The sequence below is a fragment of the Eumetopias jubatus genome, unplaced genomic scaffold (genome assembly GCF_037043125.1).
Source record: "Eumetopias jubatus isolate StellerSeaLion01/CBP00866 unplaced genomic scaffold, mEumJub1_p1.0 scaffold_9, whole genome shotgun sequence".
Taxonomy (NCBI): Eukaryota; Metazoa; Chordata; class Mammalia; order Carnivora; family Otariidae; genus Eumetopias; species Eumetopias jubatus.
The window spans coordinates 37,687,628-37,703,094 of NW_028274815.1; the positions used below are offsets into that span (position 1 = coordinate 37,687,628).

The 15,467-nt window shown below is 43.2% G+C and overlaps 2 protein-coding genes across 2 annotated transcripts in view; one reads left to right on the forward strand and one right to left on the reverse strand.

Annotated features, from left to right (window-relative positions):
• The window catches only part of LOC148163524 (uncharacterized), a 28,257-nt gene extending 24,464 nt beyond the window's left edge, over positions 1 to 3,793 (reverse strand). The window contains 1 exon segment of the mRNA XM_088026620.1: positions 3,588 to 3,793. Coding sequence (XP_087882746.1) covers positions 3,588 to 3,793 — 206 coding nt within the window.
• A 10,334-nt stretch (positions 3,794 to 14,127) lies between these two features.
• Positions 14,128 to 15,467, forward strand: part of TTL (tubulin tyrosine ligase) — a 34,470-nt gene continuing 33,130 nt past the window's right edge. The window contains exon 1 of the mRNA XM_028122457.2: positions 14,128 to 14,364. Coding sequence (XP_027978258.1) covers positions 14,208 to 14,364 — 157 coding nt within the window. The 5' untranslated portion in view covers positions 14,128 to 14,207. The remainder of the gene's footprint in view (positions 14,365 to 15,467) is intronic.

A 15,467-nucleotide genomic window follows, 5' to 3' on the forward strand; every position in this document is an offset into this window, starting at 1 on the left:
TTCTCTTTGTGTATGGGTGCACGCTTGCGTGTATGTAGAGAAAGTTCCAGATACCATGCTCCTTTAGCCCAAAATGATTCAAGGTGTATTCCCTAAGAACAAGGACATTAACTTTCAAAACTGCAGAACAATCATCAAAATCAGAAAATTAAACTTTGATACAATGTTCTTATCTAATCCAAAATCAATATTCAAATTTTGCTAGTTGTCCCCAGTCTGAGAACATGCATTAAATTTAACTGTCAAGTCCTGTGGTGGGCAATTCTAAATGCCCCTCCACCCCCAAATTCCCATCCCGTGGCTAGTCAGTCACATGTTAATCTGGTACTGCTGTGAAGGGGCTTTGCAGAAGTAACTAAGATTAATAATCAGCTGATCTCAAAACAGGGAGAGTGTCCTGAACTATCCAGGCGGGTCCAGTGTACTTGCATGAGCCCTTAAAAATGAAGTAGGCAGATGGAGAAGTCAGAGAACTTTGAAGTATGAGAGGAACTTGACCTGCCATCGCTGGAGGGCCACATGGAACGCAGGCTGCCTGGAAGGGCAAAGACCAGTTTCTGGCTGATAGCCAGCAAGGAAATGGGTCCCTCAGTCCCATCACCACAAAGAACTGGATTTAGCCAGTGCCCTGAATAATCTGGAAGTGGATTCTTCCCAGAGCCTCTGCATATGAGCCCGGTCCACAGACACCTCAATTTTGGCTTATGAGACCCAAAACAAAGGAACCAGTCAAGCCCACCAACTTCCAACCTGTAAAACTGTGAGACAATATACATTTGTGTTGTTTTAGGTCCCTAAGCTGGTAATACCTTGTTAGAGCCCCTGCAGGAAACGAATACAGTTCCCCTCAGTCTCCTTTACTCTGGAACAGTTCCTGAGACTTTCTGTCCTGACTCTTGACACTTTATGAAGAGTACAAGCCAGTTATTCGTAGAAAGTCCCTCAGCTTGGGTTTGTCTGTTTTATTAATAGATTCTCATTATACATTTCGGGAAGTAATTCCGCTGCAATGGTGCTGTGTCCTCATTGCTTCACATCAGCAGGTACATCGTGTTTTTCTCCCAATAATAATAATGCTAATTTTGATTACTCCAGTAAGGTGACATCTGCCAGGCTTCTCTTCCTTAAAACTACTACTTTTCCCTTTGTAGTTAATAAAAACTTTGCCAGAAGATACCTTGAGACAATATAAATATCTTGCCCCTGTTAAACCTTTGCCCACCAATTTCAGCATCCACTGGTGACCCTTGCCCGGAACAGTTGTTATGACAGTTGCATGCTCTGTCAGTATCAATTCTAGCTCTGTATTAGCTTAAAATTTTTGTTTGGTAGCCTGCTTCTCCCCATAAAACAATGCTACAAATTTCCCCTAATTAACAAATGTTCATCAACATTTTCAGCACCCATTTTGTGTTTCAGGTTTCACCATAAAGTTATATCATGCTTTACTGGACTAGGGCATTTAGCTTGTTTCTACTTGGTCACAATTTTTAATTATGAGGGGCCAGAAAAATAGTACCTCACCATTGTAATTTGCATTTTGTTCTTTGCCAAATTGTTTGGTAAAAGAATGACTGAGTTTAGGGGGGCGTGGGTGGCTCAGTTGGTTAAGTATCTGACTCTTGGTTTCAGCTCAGGTCATGATCTCAGAGTCATGGGATTGAGCCCTGTGTTGGGCTCTGTGCTGGGCATGGAGCCTGCTTAAGATTCTCTCTCTCTCCTAAATAGATAGATAGATAGATAGATAGATAGATAGATAGATAGATAGATATAGAATTACCGAGTCTAAGATTGAATATATTTTTCATTTCTATTTTTTTAAAGATTTTATTTATTTATTTGAGAGAGAGAGAATGAGAGACAGAGAGCATGAGAGGGAAGAAGGTCAGAGGGAGAAGCAGACTCCCTGCCGAGCAGGGAGCCCGATGCGAGACTCGATCCCGGGACTCCAGGATCATGACCTGAGCCGAAGGCAGTCACTTAACCAACTGAGCCACCCAGGCGCCCTATATTTTTCATTTTTAAAAATACATTTTAATTTCTTCTTCAGTGAAATACTTTTCCCACTTTTCTATTTACATATTTGTTTTTCCCTTATTGATGCAGTTGTATGTTTATATTTTTTTTCTTTTCTGTTTGCTCCACTGCTCCTGAAGGCAGGAATTGTGAACATCCTATTCACTACTATATTTCAGCACTTAGGATAGTACCTGACACCTTACTACATGGTCAATAAACACTCGTTGGATGAAAGAGAGGAATATTGGGGCACCTGAGTGGCTTAGTTGGGTAAGCATCCAGCCCTGTGCTGGGGAGTCTGCTTGGGATTCTCTCCCTTTCCTTCCCTCTCTTACCCACTGTCTCTCTCTCAAATAAATAAATAAAATCTTTAAAAAAAAAGAAAGAGGGACATTTATGATACCTCTTTTTATGTTAAAGATCTATCTGAAGCAATCGTTCATTAGCTACCATATGCTAGGCACTGTGCTCAGTGACTTGTGCACCTTATTCTCATACACTGGTGACAGTCCTATTACCTCTACATTCACAGATGAGGCATCCAGAGATTTCTGAAGTTAGCCATGGCCAGACAAGCAGCAAGTGGTTGGAGCTGCCATTCAAACACAGGCAGTCTAGCTGCTGTGCTTATGTTAAGTTTGGGGCAGTGAAAATGCCAAACTTTTGTTGTAGTATTCAACTCTGTTTCATTTATAGGTTCAGTTTTGTTGTTACAACTGGGCCTTTTTATATGGACCCTGGAACTAAATTTTTTTTTTAAATAACTGATAATCTTTATTTATTTTTTAAAAAGATTTTATTTATTTATTTGAGAGATAGAGAGCACAAGAGGGAAGAGGGTCAGAGGGAGAAGCAGACTCCCTGCTGAGCAGGGAGCCCGATGTGGGACTCGATCCCGGGACTCCAGGATCATGACCTGAGCCAAAGGCAGTCGCTTAACCAACTGAGCCACCCAGGCGCCCTGGAACTAAATTTAATATGGAAATAATTTGCATTTGGGTTTGCTAATAATCAGGTCCAATGCAGATAATAAATGACAGATAATGAAAATCATGTTTAGACAACTCTGAAAATTCTTTATCTCTACCATACAAAAGAATCTGTGAGAGAAGAAGGAATCTAGAAACCTTTTGATGGGACTTACAGTTGCTTCTTAGTGGGAAGCCAAACTAATCCTGAAATGTTTGTTTACTCAAAGTAGGCCCCAGAGCGCCTGGGTGGCTCAGCTGGTTAGGTGACTGACTCTTGGTTTCGGCTCAGGTCATGATCTCAGGGTCCTGGGATCGAGTCCCACATCGGGCTCCATGCTGAGATTCTCTCTTTCCCTCTCCTTCTGCCCCTCCCCTCTTTCTCTCTCTCAAACAAATAAATCTTTAAAAATAAAAAGAAAGTACACCCCAACTAATAAGTAGCAACATATGAAGTAGGTTTGCTCTATGTTATACCAATTTATTTTCCCACTTGACTTCTTTCCAAAGCATTTAAGGAGACTACAACAAGGCTCTAGTTAACACTCTACTTCTGCAGTCTTGTCAGGGAAAAGGGCTGGAGTTCTCAGAAATTATTACCTTTTGGCAACTTGCACAAACTCTTCACTAGCTTGAGCCAATTCCTCTGCCATCTTCTCCAAAGAGGCAAATACTTCATTTTCCATGTCTTTCCTCTCCATCGAAATGATCAGATGGCAAAGCTGAACAGTCATTGGGGAGATGATTCTCTCAATGGCCGCGTTCTGTATCATGGAGCCAATGTCTTCCAAGAGGAAAGATTCCATCTCTTCCAGTCTGTGAATATAAGTGTGACATGGTCTGAGCCCCTGCTGACTGACACGTATAAATAGTTTTCTGACTTGATGTTCCATCCAATTTTACCTCTACAATGGGAAAGAAATCTACAAAGTATTAAAGAGCTAACTGGGAGTAATTTTCAGGACCCTGCAAGTATAGAATATATTGTGGCTTAGCAGCAACATGTAAAAAAAGTAAAAGAAGGACATGTGAGACCGGTTCAGAGGAAGGCAAATAGGATGGAAGACGGACTCACTCATGCAGACTGTAGGACATAAAGGCCAGTTTAAGCAATGGTTAATTTAATTATGAAGACATGACTGAGGTCTTCGTTATTTGTAGAAGTACATATAATAAAAGAAATTTTGCCTTTTACTCTATGGGGCTTCTCAGAACAGGGGATGAAAGCCATGTGGCAAGAGGAATTTCTTTCTTGGGTTGAATGGGCATCTCAAATCAAAATTCTCAAAGATCCTAGGAGTGCTATTACTTGGGGGTTAATAAACTTCCTTCCCCTGGCAGTATACAAGGATGAATGACAACTTGAGGATAATACATAGAAATTTCAAGCATTGGGCGCCTGGGTGGCTCAGTTGGTTAAGCGACTGCCTTCGGCTCAGGTCATGATCCTGGAGTCCCGGGATCGAGTCCCGCATCCGGCTCCCTGCTCAGCAGGGAGTCTGCTTCTCCCTCTGACCCTCCCCCCCTCTTGGGCTCTCTCTCTCACTCTCTCTCTCTCTCAAATAAATACATAAAATCTTAAAAAAAAAAGAAATTTCAAGCATTGTGTGGGCAAATGGACAAAATTCTAATACTGAAATGTTTGATCGGTAATTACAGGAGTATAGCCACACATAGGGAGCCAACAAGGGGGAAAACACGGACATTTTTGCTTACCTTGATGAGAAGATACTTTCCACTCTAAGCAAAAGAGCAGACCCCTGAATTCACTCTAAATGTAAGAAACCCAGTTTGGGTTTTTTTTGTGTTTTTTGTTTTTTGTTTTTCAATTCAGCAACAGGAATCTATTTACATCTACACTACAGTTCAAGACTGTGGCATTGCCCAGCAACTGTTAGCTGACTCTGCTACTGCGTCACAGACAGGATTGCTAACAAGCAAACATCATAATTTATGCATGGAGCTATGGAAGGTCTGCTGTTTCTGCAGTATTAAAAGTCCTGCTTATTCAAAGGAATAAGAACGAGATTCAAGTATGAGAAAAAAGCTAACCTGTTTTAATCAATCCAGTCATAAAAATAAAACTCAACTACGAGTCTTCAGACAGTTTTGTTGTGGGGAACGAAAAGGAAATTTGGCACTACAGCTAATAAAAGGCATATGATGAGTCACCGAGCAGTTTAATTAACTTGGCTTCTTTCTAGTTCCCTTGTGTGGATTTTCACAAGAATTTGTTGAGGGAATATTCTGGCTATTTCTTGGAACAATAAAAGGAATTGGGGCTTAAACTGGAGGAAAAATAAACTTTAACTTGTATTAATTTGTGTTGTGTCCCAGATGATTTCTACACATCAGCTCACTTATTCCACAGAACAATTTAATTAGGTAAGTGTTACTAAGTTCACTTTATGAGTGAAGAAACTGAAGATGGGGGCATATGAATGGTACCAAATCTCTGAGAATGATTTCCTATTCAAATGACTGGACTTCCAGTAAGTTCCTAAAGATTACAGTGTTTGAGTTGTGTCTAGTCAGGAAAACAGAAACCACTCTAGGTATTTAAAATAGAGGGAAAATAAATAAATAATATGGAGGGAATTTGGTTCAAGGAATTAATTACAACAGCATTGGGAGGGATAGTGAATGAGGCAGGATTTGGGGCTGAGTAAGGAGACTGTCAAATACTCTTCCCCAGAAGCAACTATAAAGATGGACGAAATTACCCTAAACAACCATTTCAGCACTTTGGAAATTGACCAAAGGCATACAACAATCTGAGAAGTGTTTATGCGTGAGCACTTGCTGGGCGTTGTGGAGCTCTATGGCATTCTAGTCTGGGGCTGACTCCATCTACGCCATCAACATGGCATCCTGCCAGGGAGGGAGGTCCAGAAGAACCAGTAGCTTTTCTATCGACATTGAAAGGGGCTCACTCAGTTTGGAGCAGTGGATGATGACACCCAGGATCAGTGTCAGTGAAAGGGATTTCCTGGAGGCAGGAGAGTCTATGTCTATTACAAGACATACTATCCTGCAGCCTATAGGGCAATGGCACCGGATGGTAATTCAAATCAACAGAAAGCAATGAAGAATTCCTATAAAGTTACTTACATAAGTAATTATCAAAACCATACACACATTTTTCTCTTTTCTCTTAACAGATTTAAAAATATGAGATTATGTAAAATAACAATTATAACACTGTATTGTTGGACTTACAAGAATAAAAGCATGAAGGAGGGGAGAGAGAATAGAACTACATTAAAGCAAATTTTCATTATTTTACCAGAATTAAAATAGTATTAAGCTGCAGCATTTTTTTTAAAAAAGTTAAGATGCACACTCTAATCCCAAAAAGAACCCCAAGAAAATAACTTTAAAAAAAATTCTAAAAGGGGCACCTGGCTGGCTCAGTTGGTGGAGCATGTAACTCTTGATCTTGGGGTTGTAGGTTTAAAACCCCACATTGGGTGAAGAGATTAATATTTTATTTATTTATTTGAGAGAGAAAGAGAGAGCACAAGCATGTGCACATGAGCTGGAGCGGGGGCTGAGCACAGAGCCTGATGCAGGGCTTGATCTCACAACTCTGAGATCGTTACCTGAGCCAAAACCAAGAGTCGGACACTTAACTGACTGAGCTACCCAGGCGGCCCCCAAAATAAAATATTTTTCAAAAATACTAAAGGTAATCAACAGTTAATTAAAATTGCACATGAGGGGCACCTGACTGGCTCAGTCAGTAGAGCATGTGACTTGATTTCCGGGCCATGAGTTCAAGCCCCACGTTGGGTGTGGAGCCTACTTAAAAATAAATGAATAAATAAAATAGCATACTGAAAATATTTATTTAACATAAAAGAAGGCAATCAAGAAGGAGAAGATAGAAAACAAATAGCAAAATGACAAATGTATAACTACTATCAATAATTATGTTAAACCTGAATTCTGTAAACACCCTAATCAAAACATAGAGATTGACAAGACAGCATAAAAAAACAAGACCCAGGGGCACCTGGGTGGCTCAGTCAGTTAAGTGACTGACTCTTGATTTGGCCTCAGGTCATGATCTCAGGGTTGTGAGATCCAGCCCTACCTCGGGCTCCACACTCAGTGGGGAGTCTTCTTGAGAGTCTCTCTCCCTCTCCCTCTGCCCCTCACATTCATGCTCTGTCTCTCTCTGAAATAAATAAATGAATCTTAAAAAAAAAAGGCAGACCCAATTCTATCTACCAGAGACACAAACTTGATTCAAAAACACTAACACTCCCCCTGCTTGTGTTCCCTCTCTCGCTGTGTCTCTCTGTCAAATAAAGAAATAAAATCTTAAATAAATAAATAAATAAAAATAAGGTTTTTGAAAAATGTAATCAAGTTAAGATAAGGTCATACTAGATTAGAGTAGGCCCTAATTCAATGACTGATGTCTTATAAGGGGAGAGAAATTTGGACAGAGAGATAGACAGACTGCCATGTGATGGTGGAGGCAGAAATTGGAGTGATATACAAACAATGAATCATGGAACACTACATCACAAACTAAAAAAAAAAAAAAGAAAAGAAAAGAAATTGGAATGATATAAGCCAAGAGCACCAAGAACTGCTGATGACTACCAGATGCTAGGACGAGACAGGGAAGGATTCTTTCCTAGAGCCTTGAGAGAAAGCATGGCCTGATGACACCTTAATTTCAGGTTTCCAGCTTCAGAACTGTGAGAGAAGCAATTTCTGTTGTTTTAAGCCACCCCATTTGTTAGCAGTCCTAAAAAAAAATGAATACACATAACTCTGTTATTATAAAATAGTCTTTAAGACAACAAATATTGTTAGAGACAAAAGGGACATTCATAATGATAAAAAGGGTCCATATGTCATAAAATATAACAACTATAAGTATAAATGCATCTTACAATACAGGTCCAAAATACATGAAACTAAAACCGACAGAATTAAAAGGAGAAATACACATTTATAGTTGCAGATTTCAAAACCCAATTTTAAGGGTGCCTGGATGGCTCAGTCAATAGAGCATGTAACTCTTAATCTTGGGGTCATGTGTTCAAGCCCCACATGAGGAGTAGAGTTTACTTAAAAAAATACAAAATCCAATTTTAAATAATTAATAGAACAACTAGTCAGAAAATTAGCAAAACTTGAACAGACTATCAACCAAGGCACCCTAATTAGCTTATACAGAACACTCTACACAATGACTGGAGAAGACACATTCTTTTCAATCATGCGGGGAACATTTCTAAGCTAGACCACATGCTAGGCTATAAAAGTCTCAATAAATAAAAAGGATTAGAATTATGCAAAGTGTATTCTCTGACCACCATAGACTTAAATTAGAAATCAACAACAGAGGGGTACCTGGCTTGCTCAGTCGGTTGAGCATCTGCCTTTGTTTTGGGTCATGATCCCGGGGTCCTGGGATCGAGTCCTGCATTGGACTCCCTGCTCATCGGGGAGCCTGCTTCTCCCTCTCCCTCTGCCTGCCGCTCCCCTTGCTTGTGCTCTCTCCCTCTCTCTGTCAAATAAATAAATAAATAAATAAAATCTAAAAGAAAAAAACAACAACAGAAAGAAATTTGGGAAATCCTTGAATATTTAAAAATTGAACAATACGTTAATAAATAGCCTATAGATCAAAGAAGAAATCACAAAGAAACTTAGAAAATTTTTCGAATTAAATGAACATGAAAGCACAACAGATCAAAATATATTGGATACAGCTAAGGTCGTAGTTAGTGGGAAATTTATGGCTTTAAAATCCATAAAAGGAAAAAAAAATCAGTAAATTAGAATTCATTGAAATTTAAAACTTTTGCACTACAAAAGACATCATTAAAAATGAAAAGATAAAAAACAAACTGGAAGAAATATTTACCAATCATATCTGATAAGAGGCTTCTATCCAAAGTATAAAAAGAATTCTTGGGGCATCTGGGTGGCTCAGTCGGTTCAGTGACCCGCTCTTGGTTTCAGCTCAGGTCATGATCTCAGGGTCATGCGATTGAGCCCTGAGTCAGGCTTCCCACTCAGCAGGGAGTCTGCCTGAGATTCTCTCTCTCTCCCTCCTCCTTGCCCCTCCCCCTGCTCATGCGCTCTCTAGATAAATAAATGAATAGATAAAATTTTAAAATAAATAAATAAATAAAAATTTAAAAGACAATACCAAGTGTTACCAAGGATGCAGATAAATTAAGACCCTTGTGCACTGCTGGTAGGAATGCAAAATGCTAGATCCACTTTGGAAAAGTCTGGTAGTGTCTTAAAAAATTAGACATAAATTTACCATAGGACACAGCAATTCAATTCTGAGGAATCCACCCAAGATGGAGCAGGCTCTTTCAGCTGGGCTGCAATCAGTATTCCAGGCAGCCTGAGAGGTGATCTGCCCGGAGGAGCAGGGGGCTGGGTTTTGGAGTGGAGGCTTGGAGCTGAAATGAGATTTTCAGTAGGATCACTGAGAAGACAATACAAGAGTCACTCCTTTGCTCTACTCTAGGATTGGGAACTCTATGAAGAGGCAGTCTTTCCCTTTCGGTAGAGACATCAGGGACACTTATATGGCCTTTCCAGCTTTGGGAGAACACCAGGCAACACAGCCCGGAGAAGGGTAGGATTCACTCTGCAGGCTGGTGAACCACAGAGGAGGTTTGGTGAGGCTTGGCATGAGAAGGACCCTCCCAGGAATATCTGAGGGGAAGAGAATTTCACAAGTGGCAGCCTCAGGAGTTACATAAAACCTTGATGTTAGATTGTTGATGTATCCTTAGTGATACCCAAAGTCAGATGAGCTTTAGGGATAAACTGGGTAGAGGAAGATGTAGCCTTTGGCCTTTCCTTTGGTCGATAAGGATGGGACTCAGTTTCCTTCCATTCTAGATTGGTTTCAAAACTGATTTCTTCTAAGAAATTTTCCCTGATGATTCTCCCGTCTCAAATGCCTCGTGTATTCCTGTCTCCTTAGCACCACTAGTTATTTATGGGATGGGGAAAATTATCTTAAATTTATTAATATATTTATTCATTTGAAAAGCTGTGACCAAGGCCCCTGGGTGGCTCAGTCAGTTAAGCATCTGCCTTCAGCTCGGGTCACGATCTCAGGGCTCCCTCCTCAGCGGGGAGTCTGCTTCTCCTTCTCCCTCTGCCCCTCCCCTCCACCCATGTGTGTGGGCGCTCTCTCTCGCTCTCATATAAATAAATAAAATTTAAAAAAAAAGAAAAGATGCCACCAATATCTAATTAAGTTGGTCATTCACAGGCCTGTTACCCTATGTGCAAACTCTTAGCATGCATCATGCTATAGCAACATGGCCCGGGCAAAAAGAGAGTATGGGCTCCATTGGAGGTCTCTGGATAGGAGGCATGGGCCTCACCTCACAGTCACTGACACCTTGTAACTCTAGGTTTCACAGTGTCCTTTGAGTGCAACTCACGGAGTTATTTTTCTATTTTCCTTCATCTCTGTGTGGGAGTTACTGCATCTAGGAAGAACAGGAAATAGAGGAGAAAATGACTCGGGTGCCATATGGACTTAAGCAGCTTCATCCTACATGTTGAGATGTGAGTGTCTCTAGAAGGTATTCCTGTCCTCACAACTGTCACTCTAACCCAGAATTCCAGCAGCAGAAACTGGAGGGACATTTGCTCCTCTAGTTAAATTCCTCTAGGTAGCATCCAGAAAAATGTAAGCTTCCCCAGGAACAGAGCTCTGTGAGGACAGGGACCTCATCCTGTGTCCTCCATGCCTTGAACACTGTCTGGAAAAAGGACTTGTTTAATGCAGGTTTTCTGGGGTAGAAGAGTATGAGTGGCATTCTTCAGGGAGGGGTGTTGAAAGGCTCTGTTGAAGGAGGAGGCAGTCCTACCTCCAAAGTGCTAAAGAGCAACCAAGACCTTGGTCTAAAGAAATAGTGAGTCATCTTATTCAGCACAATTGTGAGATAGAAAATGCTAGCTAATTAAAGGTTTTGATTAATGGGGACTTTATGATCCATCTGGTACATGGTTCATCAGTTTTGGAAGGGTTAATACACAAAACATTAAAACTCCATCTAACACACTTTCATTTGACCTTGATGATGATGATCAGGGCACTTCAAAGACTTTCGTTGAAGTAGTGTGGTAAATGTGGCAAGAAAGTTACAATGGGAAGACTTAATAAAAAGGTTGACTTTGAAATTGAGGACGCTGGCTTCAGTGAGCCATTGCAGTCTTTGATGTATGGGTAGATGTGAGGAATGCTGTGTTTTAGAAAGATTAATTTAGTAATGATGTTCAGAGAAGACTGGAGAGGTAAAGGGGCTAAAGCAAGAAGAGCAGCTAGAAGAGGTGTGAAACCCAAAGCACAAAGTGATTGTGGTAATGTTAGAGATGCTGAGAGAAAAAGAATTTTGACTTGTTTTGGTGTCTAAGTGTAGGACACAAAGAGCAGAGAGGGGAAAGGGTAGCGGAGGATTCTGAAGCTTGTTTCTTAGGCGTATGACCCTTAGGCCCATGTAAGAAAGGTCCTTGCTTTAGAGGCTCCCAGTCTGACCCTACTCTAGCCATGTCCCTCCCTATGAATGAGACGTTTGTGAGGGCAAGGGGATATGGCCCCTCCCCCCCTTTCTAGACTATGCTAGGTACCTGAGAATCAGAATTCATGGTCCAAATAGCCCAGCTCTTGTCCTGAGCCTACACTGGTTTCTTCCCAGGTCTATTCTCCCAAGGGTTGATGACATTGCTGGTATGTACATCCCTAGGGCTGGGCAGTGACCAAATGGCAGCTATATGTGGGAGGTGCTGGGTGAGTAGATGGAGTCAAGGAAGGGAGGAAACAGGGGCAGGCCATGGGTGGAGGCCAGGGCCTTCTCTCCCAGTATTTCCAACTTCTATGGCAGAAGGCATTGAACTTCTATGAATCTGAGAATTCTAAAACTCTTGGCCTTCCAGGTCATCCTTATCATTATATATTTGTAAGGCGGGAAGACAGACATTTTATGTAGCAGCTTATGGGCATGGTTTATAACTTTAAAATATTTAGACATATGGTAGACATTTGTACTCTTGCCCTGCAACTATTAAATGTGGCCTTGCTTTTTAGCCTAACATATTCCTTATTTAGTGTCTTCCTATGACTCTTCTCCAAATCCTCTCTTGTGCTGAGAGTTCACCTGTTGGATTGTCCCTTAAAATATCTAGCTCAATTCTTTTGTTAATTGGCTTGCCAGTTTTTTAAATTATTAATTTGTAATTCCTCATGTTCCTAAATATGGGTCCTCTGTCAGATATGTATGTGTACACACACACACACCAGACATCATATCCTGTTCTGTGGCTTTCCTTTTCATTCTCTGGATGGTGTTTTTTGATAAAGAAAAGTTTCTTATTTTTAAGGGTGCTAATTCACTAGTTTTTTCCTTTATTCCTAGGGATTTTTGTGTCCTCTTTAAGATCCTTACCTAGTGTAAGATCATAAAGATTTTCTCTCATGTTTTTCTGTTAAAAGCTTTATGGCTTTACTTTCATATTTAGATGCATCAGCTCACAATGACTCTGGCAACTGATTCTGTGTGTGACAAAGGTCAAGATTAATTTTGTTTTAGTTGAAAATAGAGCTACCATACGATCCAGCAATTGCACTACTGGGTATTTACCACAAAGATACAAATGTAGGGATCCAAAGGGGTACAGGCACCCCAATGTTTATAGCAGCAATGTCCACAATAGCCAAACTGTGGAAAGAACCAAGAGGTCCATCGACAGATGAATGGATAAAGAAGATGTGGTATATATACACAATGGAATATTATGCAGCCATCAAAAGGAATGAGATCTTGCCATTTGCAACAACATGGATGGAACTGGAGGGTGTTATGCTGAGTGAAATAAGTCAATCAGAGAAAGACATGTATCCTATGACCTCACTGATATGAGGAATTCTTAATCTCAGGAAACAAACTGAGGGTGGCTGGAGTGGTGGGGGGGTGGGAGGGATGGGGTGGCTGGGTGATAGACATTGGGGAGGGTATGTGCTATGGGTAAGCACTGTGAATTGTGCAAGACTGTTGAATCACAGATCTGTATCTCTGAAACAAATAATGCAATATATGTTAAGAAAAAAAAAGAAGAAGATAGCAGGAGGGGAAGAATGAAGGGGAGTAAGTCGAAGGGGGAGACTAACCATGAGAGAGGATGGACTCTGAAAAACAAACTGAGGGTTCTAGAGGGGAGAGGGGTGGGGGGATGGGTTAGCCTGGTGATGGGTATTAAAGAGGGCACATTCTGCGTGGAGCACTGGGGGTTATGCACAAACAATGAATCATGGAACACTACATCAAAAGCTAATGGTGTAATGTATGGTGATTAACATAACAATAAAAATTTTTTTAAAGATTAATTTTGTTTTCCAAATGTATATCCATTGACCCAGCTTCATTTATTGAAAAGTCCACCCTTTTCCCCACTGATCTCCAATGTCACCTTTGTCATGAACCCAGTGACTACAGCTATCAATTGATAGTCTACTTGTCTCTCCTGTGCCCAAACCATACTTTCTTAATCACTGTAGCTTTGTACTTAAATACCATAACTTTTATAGGTCTTGATATCTGGTAAAGTCTTCCAACTTTCTTCTTCAAGATAGCTTTTGTTATACTTCGACCTTTCCATTGCTGCATAAATTTTAGAATTGCCTTTTCAATTTCCCTTCCGCAGACATGGGATTGTGCCTTGGAACGTTTCATTTTTATCCACAAATCGTCCCTTTGGAACAGTGGGGGTGGGAGGGGAAATCCTCCGCTGGCACCGCCCCCTGGCTGGGACCCGGGACTCACTGGGACGCGCGCTGTCTCCGGTCTCCCCCGGTCGCACATTCCCAACGCTGCACCAAAGCCGCGCCCGCCCCCGCCTGCCTCCGGGGAGCCCCCACCTGGGCCCAGGACGCTCTGCCGAGCCGCAGCGAACACCCGCCCCACCCCGGCCCGGGCGGGGGCAGCCGCGCGGCATCACGGGGCGGAGGCGGGGCCGCGCCGGGAGTTGATGAAGGGGGAGGGGGCGCGGCCTCCGGGATGACGCGCGGGCGCCCGGGCGCGGCGCCACCGGGACCCCAGTGGCTCTGGGAGCCGGCGCGGCGGCGGGCGCCCGGGCGGGTTCCGCGCTGAGCCGCCACCTCGGCCGGCTGGTCCCTGCGGCGGCGGCCCGGGCGGCCCGGGCGCACGGCCCTTCGCCATGTACACCTTCGTGGTGCGCGACGAGAACAGCAGCGTCTACGCCGAGGTCTCGCGGCTGCTGCTCGCCACCGGCCACTGGAAGAGGCTGAGGCGCGACAACCCCAGGTTCAACCTGATGCTGGGCGAGAGGAACCGGCTGCCCTTCGGGAGACTGGGTGAGCGCTTCCTCGTCCCCGCCCTCCTGCTCCTCCCACGGCTCGTTAGCACCAGCGCTTTTGTCTTAAGGTCATAAGTCTCCCTCTCCGTCGTTCCTCGGGCAGAGAGAAAATGGATCCATAAAGGTCTAAACCCACCGCTTTGCATGCCTTCTCGTCCCGTAAATCGGATTCGGGGCCGCCGCTGCCCCGGGACAATGGCAAGTCCCTGCAGCCGGGGAGCCGGGGCGGGGGGCGGGGGGCGGGGGCGTCGGCCGCTCACTCCCGCACTGCCCCTGCCGGACGCCCCCAAATCGCGCGGGGTCGAGCTGGGGCGGGGCCAGGTCCCACCGAGCCGCCGAACGACCTCAGGCTGGAGTCTTCTTGCGAATTTTCTGCACTGAGGATTCCACCCTGCCTGATGTTGGCGCGGGAGGGATCCTTGTGTGTGTTGAAAACCCTGAGGATTCAGCTCCCCGAAGGCTCAGATAAAGCTGGGGATTTGTAAGAGACCTCCGGATTCCAAAAGCAGGAGTTTCAGAAGTAAGCCAAGCCAGGGAGACTTTTCCGTAGCTTCCCCAAAGAATGTGTTTCCACAGTTGTGTGTTGAATGCAGATTTTACAGGGCACTGGTTTCACCCTGCGTCCCACTTCTCCGCCCTGCTCATCCCGAGGGAGTTACCTTCACTCACATGGTTGATGGTGGCTTGGCATCATATGCACATCCTCGCCTATAGGGAGGGGCAGGGGAAAGGAGAGGACCAGCAGCTCCTATCTAGATGACGTAATCCAGAAGTTGTGCAGATCACTTCAACTTAACAACCCATTGACCTGAACAGGCTCGTGGCTTCTCACTGCGCAGTCATCCCGGAGATGCAGCCTCTCTCACAGTAGCCAGGTTCCTTGCCAAAATTCTCCTGGGGTGGGGACCAGATCGAATTGCCAAAGGCAGGAGAGGAGAATCAATAATGAGGAGAAGTCATCTCTGCCCTGGAGGGCAACCCAGAGAGAGCGGTGTTCAATGTCCAGCAGAGGAAACGGTTTTTAGAAATAGGTGTGGTCAGAGGATGGAGAGGTTGAATGGGCAGATTGAAAACAGGCCATTGGGAACTGACTGGCCACTG